At 46.0% G+C, this 13,918-nt stretch overlaps 1 protein-coding gene and 1 pseudogene across 1 annotated transcript in view; both read right to left on the bottom strand.

Annotated features, from left to right (window-relative positions):
• Window positions 1-7,750: 7,750 nt before the first annotated feature.
• Window positions 7,751-13,918, bottom strand: part of Defb123 (defensin beta 123) — an 8,751-nt gene continuing 2,583 nt past the window's right edge. The window contains exon 2 of the mRNA XM_021156591.1: window positions 7,751-7,999. Coding sequence (XP_021012250.1) covers window positions 7,854-7,999 — 146 coding nt within the window. The 3' untranslated portion in view covers window positions 7,751-7,853. The remainder of the gene's footprint in view (window positions 8,000-13,918) is intronic.
• Window positions 10,953-11,208, bottom strand: LOC110289393 (annotated as a pseudogene).

Here is a 13,918-nt window from a genome sequence, read left to right as displayed (position 1 = left end):
GTTCTGGGTGGCGGTGGCCCAATGAGGGGTGGTGAATTCCACTAGCGGACTCGTAGTGGTCTAATAATAAGTGAAGTTTGTGTCAGTGGAGAAAGCTGGTGTGACAGAGAGGCAGTCCTGGAGGCCACTTGTCATGCTGAGTGTGACCCCTTTAGTTTCTGGCTCTTTGGTTCCTGCAGAGGGGCTAAGACAGCTGGAGAGGAAGACAGACACGCCCACAGGGCTCAGGAACAACACTCCCATGCTGAATAATTTCTATCACAAAGTGAACTGGGTGGAGGTTGGCACTCTCGCTCCCTGCTCCGTTCCTGTGTGGTCTATGTGGGGAACTGAGAGTTAGCAAGCTGTTTAAAAGCACATCATGGTGGGTGGAAGAGCTTTGACACAGGAGCACTAAGAATTCCAGGAGGCCAGCGGAGCCACAGGAGTGACTTCGAGGTAGCATTAGCTTGGGACAGCCATGAAGAGGGAGAGGGAGACCAAGCCATCCACACCTTGTTCGATTCCAGCCAGCACCAATCGTTCCTATCATCTGTCATACATAGGTGAAGCAGTGGGAGGCGAGGAGGATCCTGCATGACTGAGCCCTCATTCAGACTCAACTTCCTGATTTAGGAAACCCCAAAGGGACACAGTGGTGATTTGAAATGTCAGCTTGTCATGATGTAGACTCAACTCAGAAGAGACTCTTGATGACAAAATCCTCTAGACCAGGCTGGCCTGGGGGTACGTCTGTGCAGGATTATCTTGACTGTGGGACCCAGAGCCAGTCCCTTCCTGAGCCTGACTGTCAGATTTCTCTGCTGTCAAGTGGAAATCATCACAGCCTATAATGGGGTGGCTGGTTGAGGATGCAGGGTCATAGAAGGTGGCTCAAAATCTTTGAAAGGGCCCAGTGATACAAATCACTGCGATGTGTCATTGCAACTGAGCAAAAGGCGTGCCCTGGCCACCTTCTCAAGACAGTTGCATCCCTGGAAAGCCTTAGGAGTAGTACAAAGCATTTCCATGCCTTCCTCAGAGGCTGACTGTGTTGAATAGTTTCATGTCAGCTTGACACAAGCTAGAGTTGTCTGAGAGGAGGGAACCTCAGTTGAGAAAAATGCCTCTATACATTCAGAATGAAGGCAAACCTTCAGGCATTTTCTGAACAGGTGCTTGATGGGGGAGAGCCCAGTCCGTTGTGGGTAGTGCCATACCTGGGCTGGTTGTCCTGAATTCTATAAGAAAACAGGCTGAACAAAGCCACAAAGAGCAAGGCAGTAAGCAGCACTCCTTCACGGCTTCTGCATCAACTCCAGCCTCCGGGTTCCTGCCCTGACTTCCTTCAGTGATGGACTACAATGTGGATGTTTAAGCCAAGGAAGCCTTTTCCTCTACAACTTACTTGTGTATCATTTCAGCAATAGAAATCCTAAGACAAGGGAGGGGGGTTGGGATGGACGGGTTTCCCAAGGGGAGACCTAAAAAGGGGAAAACATTTGAAATAAAGCAAATAAAGAAAATAGCCAATCAAACCAAACCAAAAATCCCAAGACAAGTTGTTACCAGGAGTCGGGTGTTGCTGTGATAGCTCTGACCATGTTTTGAGGAGGATTGTGGAAGGATTTTGGAACTTTGGGTTAGAATTGAGTGTTGAGGTCTCAGTGGGATGTTCTGTAAGAGCTTGGAAGATAAGAATCATGCAGGAAGTGTAGAGGAAGCAAGCCTGGCCATGAAGTTTCAGAGGGAAGCAAACACTGCAGTGGGTCCTTGGTGTGAAGAATTTATGGCTCTGTTCTGCTGGGGCTGAAAAGTCAGCTGTGACTAACAAGAAACAAAATCACTAAAGCAAAACTTTTACTTTGCTAGGACAATGGATGCTGGTCAGCAGGGGCGGAAGAATCGGCAGTCAGTGAGCTGTGGTTACACATCCCTAAGGTGAAATCTTCTGGGAAGTGTTTCCTGAGGGTTAGTGCACACGCTGTGGTCCAGAGGCCACCCACATTGTGCCTCTGTGGCAGCTGAACTTGGTAGTATAGGAGTCACCTAGGTTTCAAAGTACTGGCTTCGAAGGCATGAAGGGGTCATGGGTTGCGGCTGAGGCTTGGCACTATGTGACAGGGCTGGACTCCCCAAGGAGAGTCCAGGAAGCTATTGGTGAAGGTGCAGTCCAGTGTGGCAAGAGATCCTAGTGTTTTGGAGATGCCAGCACTATAGGGTAACCAGCCACCAATAACAACAGCCATGGTGACAGGGAGCGGTCTGGGAACCTGAACAATAAGCTGTGTGTGCTTCAGATGATGGAGCCAGAGAAGTGGCTTTGGAGGAGCCCAGAAGGTCGTGAGCTGATTCTAGATGTTGGATCTTGAGTTATTTACACTCTTGGAGTTTGGATTCCCTTTGTTCAGATTGCGACTGCGCCTGGTTCTTACTGTCATTTTGTAAGTTGCTGACTTACAGGATTAGACTTACATTGGCAACTGGTTTATAAAGAATTAATGGATTGTGTATAAATCTCTTCTGACACTTAATAAAAATTTATTTTAGCCAATTTTGAAGTATTTTGACGTAGTTTTTCTTTATTTTCTGATTGTGTGTGAGCGTGTGTCATAGTGTTATGGGAGGAGAACAAGAAAGTAATTTCTCTCCTTTTGAAATGAGAAAGTATTTAATACTTAAAAAAAAGTCCTATTGAAATCCACAGTTGAGAGACTTTGGATTTTAAAAGATACTTTGCTTTTTTTTTTTTTTTTTTTTAAGACTTGGGGCTGGAGAGATGGCTCAATGGTTAAGAGCACTGTCTGCTCTTCCTGAGGTCCTGAGTTCAGTACCCAGCAACCACATGGTGGCTCACAACCATCTATAGTGTGATCTGGCGCCCTCTTCTGGCATGCAGGTATTCATGCAGCTAGAGCACTCATTCTTAAATACATACATAAATAAAACTTTTTTTTTTTTAAAGAAGCTGATTTTTTTTTTTTAAAAGAAGAGAGACAGTTTTTAAAGTGTTTGAGTTTGTAAAGACTACGGGACTTGTGAGTTTGAAGATAGTTTATATCATGATGTTAATATTAACGTGCAGCCTTGAGGATGAACAAGAATAGAAAGATTGAGACTTGATTGTGATTTGTGGGTCAAGTTGACAAAGAATCAGTCCGGTTGATTAATTTGTGTCAACTTGAAAGGAGCTGAAGTCCTCTCAGAGAAGGAAACCTCAGTTAAGACAATGTGTCCACTTTCCACCGTTAGCATCCGAGTGAGCGTTTGTTTGCAGGTGAAGTTCAGGTGTGAGGGGTTGGGTTTTTCCGTTCACCACTTTGTTTTCCTGAGACAAAGGTGCTTTTTTATGTAACCACACCGGCTGTGAGTAAACCCAGCTGCTAACAACGAAAAACAATCTCATTATTTGCTCTTCCGAACTTACCTAGATAAACACCATCTCTCAGTTGTAGCATTGGTTTGACCTCCTTGACCGGAGACATCGGAGACATCTGGGCTAGCAATGTCTCTAGAGTGTTTTGCCTCCCACTCACCAGGCCCTGGCTTTGATACCCAGTGCCACATCAGTTGAACATGGCATGTGGGAGGTGGAGGTAGGGGGATAAGATTAGCTACACAGGAAGTTCAAAGTCGGCCTAGGAAAAGAGGAAATCAGAGTTCATCGTGCTTTCCAGGCTCTGGCATCTGTCACTCATCCGGCCGGCTGTTTTATGGAATGCCCCTCGGTTTGAGCTGCTGCTGTTTCCTTATGGGATTAGACTAGATGAGACAGCATATCTATTTTTGGCCAGAGTGTTCCAGGAATGACGCTGAATCTCTCTTATTGGATCATAGCAAAGAAAGCCACAGCAGACAGACTGTATGGTTTTTTTTTTCTAAACCCTTTTCCATGTTTAATTTTATAATTATTTTACAATATCTATTTGTGTTTGGCGTGTGAGTGTGCACATGTGCTTATGTGCACACGAGTGTGTGAGTGTCCTGAGAGGTCAGAGGCATTGGATTCTCTGGCACTGGAACTACAAGCAGTTGTGAGCTCCCCATTGTGGGTGCTGGGAACTGAACCCGGGTCCTCTGCAAGAGCAGCGTGTGCTCCCAACCGCGGTGCTATCTCTCCAGCTCACTCTAGTGCTTTGAAAACAACCTTCACCCCCGCCCCCAACTGTAAAAAAAGTAGAGCATGTTCACTGAGAAAAGCTTAAAATGGAGATCCACGAGTGAGAGAATGAAGGCCACACTCTGTTTATTACACAGAACACATAAGAATGTGTAAAATGTGGTTTAAAAGCAAAATGAAGTCAAGCAGTGGGTGCTTCATGTCTTTGTCACTCTGGAAAATTTCTAGGAGTGCCTATATATCCCCCCCCCTCTTTTTATATTTCAGATAGGGTCTCTCTATGTAGCCATGCCTAAATGAAATCCAGCATGACCTTGAACTCAGAGATCCACCTGCCTCTGTACCCTGCCTGCTGGAATTCATGATGTGTTCGACCATGCCCAACAAAATTTCTTCAGTGTTTTAGACCTAAAAGACCTCCCACGGTAACTATACAATTTTTCATTTTTTATAATTCCAGTATTATGGCGAAGACCCTCTGAGGGTGTTGCAGCGTGCACCTGTAATCCCAGCACTTGGGAAGATCATGAGTTGAAGGCCAGCTTGGGCAGCTCCGTTCGTTCCGGCAACTTTTCCTTTAGACTTCAGTCGGGTCCTGATCAAGGAGTCTCACAGGCAGATACTGCCCTCTAGTGGTTTCTTTGGGAATCTACTAGGTAAACTTTTGATGGTTGATTCTCTACTGGCCTGCAAGTGACTGGAGCTAGGGATCTTAGTGGCTTGAAATAGGTAGGGCTGTCTAGGAGAATGAAATATTGGCTTACTCCCCAGGCTTGTACATGAGAGATCCAGATGCAAGCATTTCTTACCAACTGAATTTTCCTGGAACAAAAATACCGCACAAATCGTAGGCTCATCATGTGTTGTTTTGGGAGATTCCCTTAAAAATATTTATTAATCTTCATTACTTATGTGTTTGGGTGTTTGCTTGCATGAATGCTTGTGCACCACATGAGTGTAGGCATCCAAAGAGGCCAGGGTAATGTCACTGGATTCCCTGAACTGGAGTTACGGGCCATTTGTAAGCTGTCAGGTGGGTGTTAGGACCCCAGCTCAGGTTCTTTGCTCTTGATCACTGAGCCATCTCTGCAGCCACTGGAAGACTCTTTGTTACTACTGTTCACGGCTTTAAAAAGATTTACTTTTTATTTGATGTCTATAAATGTTTTCCCTATCTGTACCCGGCTCCTTCAGAAGTTAGAAGAGGGTTTCAGACCGCTGGGGCTGGAGTCACAGACAGACATGAGCCACCCTGTGGGTGCTGAGACCTGAATCCAAGAACAGCAAGTGCTTGTAACCACTGAGCCTTCTCTCTAGCTCTCATCGCTGCTTCTATTTCCTCTTCCTCCTCTGTCTCCTCTTCCTCCTTTCCTTTCCTGCAGCCCGGGGGATCAGATCCAGGGCTGTGTACAGGTTGGGCAAGTGTTCACTATTAACATACCTACCCTTCCTTGCTGCTTATAGATCAGTTTAGATTGTTTATATACTCTTGAATTGATTTTTTTTTTACAGATACTATGTGCCTGATGATCCAACTCAAATTATCAATCTTTGCAACAAGCGCCATTAGCTGCTGAGTCATCTCCTTGCCCCGTCAAACAATTTCTTAATGACCCTCTAGATTTCATTACTATCTGCTATATCATCTCCATTTGAATCACCAGTTGTATTTTTACAACTAAAAAATTGCTTATTATTTTATTATTACTTCTTCCTCTTCCTCCTCCTCCTCCTTCTTCTTCCTTCTTCTTCTTCTTCTTGTTCTTCTTGTTCTTCATCTTCGTCTTCGTCATCATCATCGTCGTGTTCAAGATGCCCATGATGCACTTGTGAAGGTCACAGGACAATGTTGTAGAGTTGTTTCTTTCTTTCGAACTTCATGTGGGTTCCAGGTATTGAACTCAAGTCACCATGATTCTGTGGCAAGCACCTCCACACACTGAGCCGTCTGGATGACCCTCTGATCAGAGTCCTCTGGCTTTCTCTCCTGATTAATTTGGTCAACAATTTGTCAGCATTGTTTATCTTGTTTTTTTTAATGTGTGCTCATGTGTGTGTGTGTATAGAGTTAGAGGAGGACAGCTTTATATGTGGGCCCTCAACAGTTACCTTGCCTGAGACAGGATCTTTGTTATTTTTCTACTGTGTACACTGGGCTAGGTGGCCCATGTGCTTCTGGGGCTCTCCTGTCATGTCTGCCTCTGTCTTTCTGTAGAGGCTGTTACTGTGCATCCAGCATTTACATGGGTCTGGGGACCTGAACCCAGTTCTCAATCTGTGTAGCCATTGAGTCATCCCCCCCCCCACCCCCAGCCCTCCTGTTTATCTTTTCAAAGAACCAACTCTGTCTGATTAATTCTTTGTCTTGTTCTTTTAGTAACTTTATGATTTTTTTTTAACCATTGTGGCAGCTTGAATAGGAATGGCCTCCATAGACAGACTCAAGTGTTTGAATTCTTGATCCATGGGGAGTGGAACTATCAGGAGGGGTGGCCTTTTGGGAGTAGGTGTGGCTCCGTTGGAGGAAGTGTGTCACTAGGGGCTGGACTTTGAGGTCTTGGAGGCTCAGGATTGTTTTCTGCCTGCTGATCCAGATGCAGAGCTCTCAGCTACCTTCCCAGCACCACGTCTACCTGCATGCTCCCATGCTTTCCTCCATGATGACAGTAGACTAAACCTCTGAAACTGTAAGCCAGTCCTAATGAAATGTTTTCCTTTATAAGAGCTGCCATGGTCATGGTGTCTCAGCCTAGAAATAAAGCCCTAAGACACCATCTACCAATTTTGAGTTTGGCCTGTTCTTGTGTTTCTAAGAGCACATCGTTAGGTTATTTATCTGAAACTATTCTGATTTTTTTTTAATGTAGGCCCTCAAAATGATGGACATCTCTCTTAGAACCATCTTAGCCGTCTTACAGAGGTTTTGCTATGTTACATTTTCACTTGATTCTAGAATCAAAACATTTTAATCCTTGATTTCTTCAATCACCACCGATCATTGAAAAGTGCATTGTTCAAACTCCACCCTCCCCCCACCCCACCTCGCCCCGTGCACAGCATGGCCTCGCTTGCCTTTGATTGTAGAGATCCCAGGAAGCCCAGGGTAAGTGAAGTCCTGAGTGAATGTGTATTGTTGCCATGGGAACCACCCGGACAAGGACCAAGGCCTCAGACCCAACAGAAGTTGGCAAAGCTTTCCCCCATATTGGCAAAGCCTTCTTCCTCTGGTCCAAGTAGGAGTGTTTACAATTGACCAGTGTGTGATAAGACCAGCAACCATCGTCTTCCCTTCAGGGATAGCGCCGTCTTTTCTATTAGGCAGTGGAATGTGCTTGTTAATACACGTCTGCAAATTAAAGCAATGGAGAGAGGGCACTCAGGTCTCAGAGAAGGAAGGTTTGGGATTCCTGAGAGTTAATCGAGTCAAGCTCTGCAAAGGATTCTACCTTAAGCCTTCTACCTAAACGACTCTAGAAACACAAATGGACATAAGCACATCTCTGTTAGCTGCCCAACAGTGTGTTGGGCATAGGCCTCATGGACTCGAGAAAGTCCCACTATGCACCTGTGAGAGGCGGGGCTGTCGTGATGATGATTATAGCTCTGACTCCCCAGACCTCAAAATTGCTACTGTAGATGAGTAGGCTTCACTGAGGTTAGGCAAGCACGTTTATTGACTGAACTCAAGAATCCATGGGGTCAACCTAGGACAGCTTTGCCATCTGTATTATCTGGGCTTCAGGCTTCTGGGCAGTTAGAACATCCATGGCTTTGGCTTCGGCTGGTATTTGGGTTTCACGCAACACATCTTCCCGTTTGTGCAGTAGACATAGACGCTCTCCTTCCTGGAGCATCGGTGGCGGCACTTGCCGTGGAGATTCCAGCATTTCTGAGCATCACCTGATACAAAGAAGAGGGAGCAGATGGTGGTAAGAAGAGGGTGGTCCTGGACGGGAGGAGCTGGGTAGGGGCTGGGGCGGGGCTGGGAGGGCTGGCACAGGTGTGAGCAACTCCCTGCCTGACCTCTGACCCCTCACACCTACTGTTGTTTTTCCTGACCCCATTTTTTTCTACCTTTCTTTAACCACGAATTTAGACTAAATGACAAATGATGGAACTTTGAAAAATCTGCCTTTCAAGGACTGGCGTAGCCATTACAGGAAATCCTGTCTAACCCCCTCACCTCCACCCCCCAAACCAAGAAAGAAATAACAGTTATGATAGTCACAACAGGATGAGGCTATACCTAACAGCTGGATGCACAGAAGGGGCACAGACAGGAATGGATCCCACCGGGGCTGCAGGGGTGGCAGTCCTTGCTGCCTGAGACGAAGCTAAGCCCAGACCCATTTTTCTGTGAAGTGCCAGTCCTGCTTTGGCTTACAGATGCCTCAGTGTCCCTCAGATGAACGAAGTCTTTAAGCTCTATTTGAACCACAGGTCAAGGCATGGCAAAGGGCAAGGAAAACCTTTGAAGAGAAGGCATAGCTTCTATACCATCACCATCAGCCTTGCCCTCTCTAGGTGTTCCCTCTTAGAGCACAGAAGGGGAACAACGTTCCCATCTGTCACCAAGGAAAGGAATGATAACGAATGCCCTCAAGGATGTGGGGAAAGAGGAACCCTTGTTCACTGCTGGCAGAGTACAAACCTGCACAAGCATTCTGGAACTCAGTACAGAGGTTCCCCAGCTGAAACGAGAATGGCCACGTGACCCATATGCATCCTTCCTAAATATACTTAGAACCTTTACTATAGTCTGTGCCATCAGAGATACTTGTATTTCTGTGTCTATTGATGTACCATTCACAATAGCCTAGATATGGAATCAGTCTAGATGTCCATCCACAGACGAGGTTCATGTACACATTATATTCAGCTGTAAGAAGAACAGACAACATTCAGAGATGGGGACGGGGAACGAGAGAGGGTAATAGAACATACAGACAGGAAAGCAGAAGCCGCGGGCACCAGCCAAAGGGCAGAGGAAAAGGCAGGGTGTAAAGGGGAGAGGCGGGGAGAGACACAAACTATGACATAAATGCTTGGGAATATCACAGTGAGACTCTCTATAGGCTAGCTAAAAGTTAATAAAAAAACAATTTTAAAAGACTAATGGCAGCTATTTTAATCAGCATTTAAAGCTTCAGATGCCCTAGAGGAGAGAAAAAAAGAGAGGCAAAAGCATATGCCGTGTTGTGGAGGTCTCCAGAGGGTCCTTTCGACTTTGAATACTTATCTGAACATGCATGTGCGGGACGTACCAAAGCCCGGGAAAGAATCACCAAAGAGAGCGAGGCAGAACTGTCCTCAGGACTGCATGCTCATTGGTCAGAGGGGAAAGCTTTTATAAGACACGGAGCATTTCGGGGCTGAAGGGATGCCTCAGAGGTTAAGAGCACTTGCTGTTCTGTCAGAGGACCTGTGTTCAGTTCCCTGAACCCATAGAGCAGTTCACTACAAGCTGTAACTTCAATTTCAGGGGATCCAACAGCCTCCTCTGGTCTCTGCAGATACCAGCTATGCACACAGTGCACAAACATACATACACACAGGTAATAGACACATACAATAGGAAGAAATACATCTTTTAAAAAAATCCACCAGCCAGTGCAGTACAGAGGTATCATTCCGGCACCCAGGAGGTGGAGACAGGAAGATTAGGAGGTAAGCCTCAGCCATATAGTGAGTTAAAAGTCAACCTGGTTTATATGAGACTAAATAAATAAATAAATAAGAATTTAAAAGTTGGGGCTGGTGAGATGGCTCAGTGGGTAAGAGCACCTAACTGCTCTTCCGAAGGTCCGGAGTTCAAATCCCAGCAACCACATGGTGGCTCACAACCATCCGTAACGAGATCTGACTCCCTCTTCTGGAGTGTCTGAAGACAGCTATAGTGTACTTACATATAATAAATAAATAAATCTTTAAAAAAATTATTAAAAAAATTTTAAAAGTCTATTTGTAAAGATAAATGAACCTGGAGACACGAAAGAGATACTGTTCCAAATGAAATACAGAGAAAGAACAAGGCGTCAGTGACTGTGGAATGAAGATAGCAGATCAACGTGTCACCAGCTGAGGTGCCAAAGGACAGAGGGGAGAGAGACAGTGAGAGTATGTGGAGACATAGCATCTGGGACACCTCAGGTGTGACACAATCTCGAGTAGCCAGGAATTCCAGTGTCCTAATTCAATTGCCGTTAGTTGTTTTCTGATGGCCACCCATGCACACATCACCACGGTACAGGAATGTAGGAAGTGGGAGGGGGAATATTTGGAGACTAGGAAGGAGATCAGCAATGAGTGGGTGGGGACCAAAGAGGGTAGAAGGGCAGATGTGTGAGTGAGCATGTGAGTGTGTATGCTGTGTGGTGTGTGTGTGTGTATGTGTGTGTGTTCCGTGGAATGCAGCCATTCCTTAAGGAAAATAGACGTATTTATAATTTGGCTGAACTGGGGCAACAAAGACACCTCCTTTCCTGTATTGTTGCTACAGTTCCGCAGAAAGGATACAACAACAGTCCAGGCATCCACATGTGTTCCCAGATAAGCAGGCAGAACTGTGTGGGCTCTCTTCCGAGGAGGCAAACTGCAGCCGTGGCCCTGGGGCTACAGGCCGAGAAATTACTGAGAAAATTACAAACTCTGGGTGCACTGATCCAGTAGCATCAAAGCAAGAAAGCCACCCCCCACCCCCCCCACCCCCATCCCGCCCCATCTCTCCTCTGGCATAGAGAGTGCTTGCATAGCTTTTTTTTTTTGAACAGCATCTCGAAATTTATCTCATTCCATGTTCAGAGACAAATGGCTTAACCATTCTTCCCATTATTTCCTGGAGGCAAGTCCTTGCTTACAGTCTGATGGCAAGCACATGCTGGTAGTTTCCAAAGCTACTGTATGAGAGGATGCTAAAGGCCATCACTCTACAGCATATGGACATCAGGACTCTTGCGTTCACCAGTTTGGACACACTTCCAAAATATTCCCAATAGTCCAGTTTTATTTCTGTCCAGGATGCTGGGTGCCAGGGATTGGATATGAGCACATGTACATATAAGCAGCAAGATTACAGTCAATAGACTCTGAAAGTTGAAAATGGCAGACATAGTGAGGCTGGTGCTGGTCTAGCCACATCACCCTTCTGGGCCAGGGGTTGGGGTGGGGGTGGGGGATGATCAAGTGCTTGGCTTTTTATCTTTCCAGAAAGTGTTTCTGGGTCTCTTCTTCAGGTCACGGATCCATGTCCCACTGCAAGGACCAGCATGTGACAGGCCTGCCATCATATTATTCCATCTATACAGATGAGAGTTTTGCCTGCATGTATGTATATGAACCACAAGTATGCAGTACCCAAGGAAGCCAGAAGAGGGCACAGGATCCCCTGGAACTAGAGTGGGTATTGGGAACCCAACCCAGGTCCTTCTGAAGAGCAGCAAGTGCTCTGAACCACTGAGCCGTCTCTCCAGCGTCACCATTACCATCTTCATCACAGCAGCCCTGACTACCTGCAAGAGACCCTCCAGGCTGGGCCTACTGAAGGTCCCTCATAGAGGGAGGGATTGGGCAGATCATTAGACTCCCACTTTCTCTCGCACACTCTCCCGGCTGTGTGTAATTCTGCTCTGGCTGCTTGTTGTCTCAGGAGCACCTGGAGTATTGAGTAGGAGGACTAACTGAGGAAGGGACTCAGTCTATGCAGCTTAAGAGTGCCATGATCCATGCTGACATGAGACATTGGTAGTGCACCTGTTTGGGTCACCTGTGCCCCTCCCTGTGTATAACCCCTCTCTCCAGCTCCTATCACATAAGCCTAGTAAACTGCTAGACTTGGGTGGAATCCTTTGGTCTGTTGCTCCATTTGGAATGAGTAGACATTGTTTCTACATCTCAGGAACTGTTCACACATTGGGTGGACACAAGTAAAGTACAATGATTCACACAGGGGAAGATGTCAGAACGAACCTGTTAGTTTGTACTCTAATTTTCAAAAAAAAAAATTAAAAGAGCATGATCCCAAAGAAAAAAAGATAATTGTTAAGGTTGGAGATGCTGTTCAGAAGGTCAGCACTGCTAATATATATGCGGCCCTGGGTACAATCCCCAGTGTAGTAGCAATAACTATGAGATAGCCCAAGGAACATATGAGCAATGCATTGTGGGTTGACAGCAGATGTAGGTGTCCTATATTCTGTGAACTGGCCGGTTAGCATCCGAAGGCAAACTGAGAAGGTCCAGATGTCTCTGGTCAACCTTGGAGCTAACTCAAGAGTGATGCAGGGACTGGACAAGAGTGATCTACAACTTCCTGTCACACCAGTGTGAACTCCACTGACAGCTTTGTTCCTGAACAAAGGGGCTGAGAAACCTGGTTTTCTCACATCAGAACTGTGACAGACACTTTGTATCTGAAATCCTACCCCCAAGAATGAAACATCCGGTTCTTCAGGCAAGGATTCAGGATTCCCAAAACAGAAGCCTCTTTGATTTCCATCAGGTGCCCAGGAGCAGATGAGGTGTTTTATGCAAAACTCTCACTCCCCACCTCTGCCTTTCCAACTCTCTGTTTCTTTCTCTTTTGGGGGTGAGGGGAGCAGAGAGGACAGTCATTCTGTAGCTGATGACCTTGAACTCCTGCTACCCCCGAGGTTGGGAATCCCGAGGTTTATGCTGGGCTTGCCTTTCTTCTTTATTTTGTGCTTTCCCCGGAAATTCCACCTTGGATTCCCTCTCGCCTGGGCCTGATGTCAGCTCTTCTTGTGCTGCCTGGTGGCCCCGGGCTTGCTTGGGAATCACTCATGCTATACTTAAACCTCATCCTTCTCCTCCTCTTATAGATTCACTGACTTTCAACCTTCTCAATGCTTCAAATTCTTAATACAGTTCCTCAGGGTGCAGTGATGCCCAGCCATAAAATTATTTTGTTGCTACTTCATAACTGTAATTTTACTAGTGTTATGAATCGTAGTGCAAATATCTGATGTGTAACCCCCAAAGGGGTCTCTGTCCAGAACAGTTTGCCTCTTCATTGGGCAAACTGTTGCCAACCCCACAGACCCTTGGGTGTGCAGTGTCCTTTGCAGCAGGGCACCATGTTTAATGTGGTGAGACATCAGGGCTGTGCTGGTAGTCTTTATAAAGATGGATGGGCATTACATAAGGAAACTACCACAGAAACTAGGATATTTAAGATAAAGCTTAGAAATCAAGTAGACTCCCCTCACCAATTTGAGTTCAATAAGAGTACCAGATATGGTAGCTCCCAAGAGGGCAGTCTGGTCTACATAGCGAGTTTCCAGTCATCCAGGGCCACACCTCAGAGGAATGCTGTGAATTCTACCCTGAGTGTGCAAGAGGCAGAACCCTCACTGTGGGAGGATACAGGTCAGTGACAGGTTATTTTACGAGAACTTGCAAAGACAGAGGGATGACGATGAGAGAAGCATTATAAGGCATATTTTAAAACAGGATGTCTGCCAGCCAGAGCTACACGGTGAGATCCTGTCTCAAAGATAATAAACAAAAAGCTGTCTAGGGATGTAACCTTGGTAATAGGCATTTTCATGAAGAAATGAAAAGAAACGTCAGTTGCTATGTAAGTCCGGACACTTAGGGAGGAGGGGAACTGAGAAAAGGGAACCTGGAGGGGGGACCTGACTGAGCCGTGAGCCGTCTGCTGTTACACCAGCCTGTACTTGGTAACATTCTTTACTTGGTAACTTTGCTAAGCAGCAGATTTGGTTTTTATATCCCCGATTTTACCTGGCTGCCTCTCTCTCTCTCTCTCTCTCTCTCTCTCTCTCTCTCTCTCTCTCTCTC

The sequence above is a fragment of the Mus caroli genome, chromosome 2, assembly GCF_900094665.2.
Source record: "Mus caroli chromosome 2, CAROLI_EIJ_v1.1, whole genome shotgun sequence".
NCBI classification, from domain to species: Eukaryota; Metazoa; Chordata; class Mammalia; order Rodentia; family Muridae; genus Mus; species Mus caroli.
This window is presented reverse-complemented; position numbering and strand designations above follow the sequence as displayed.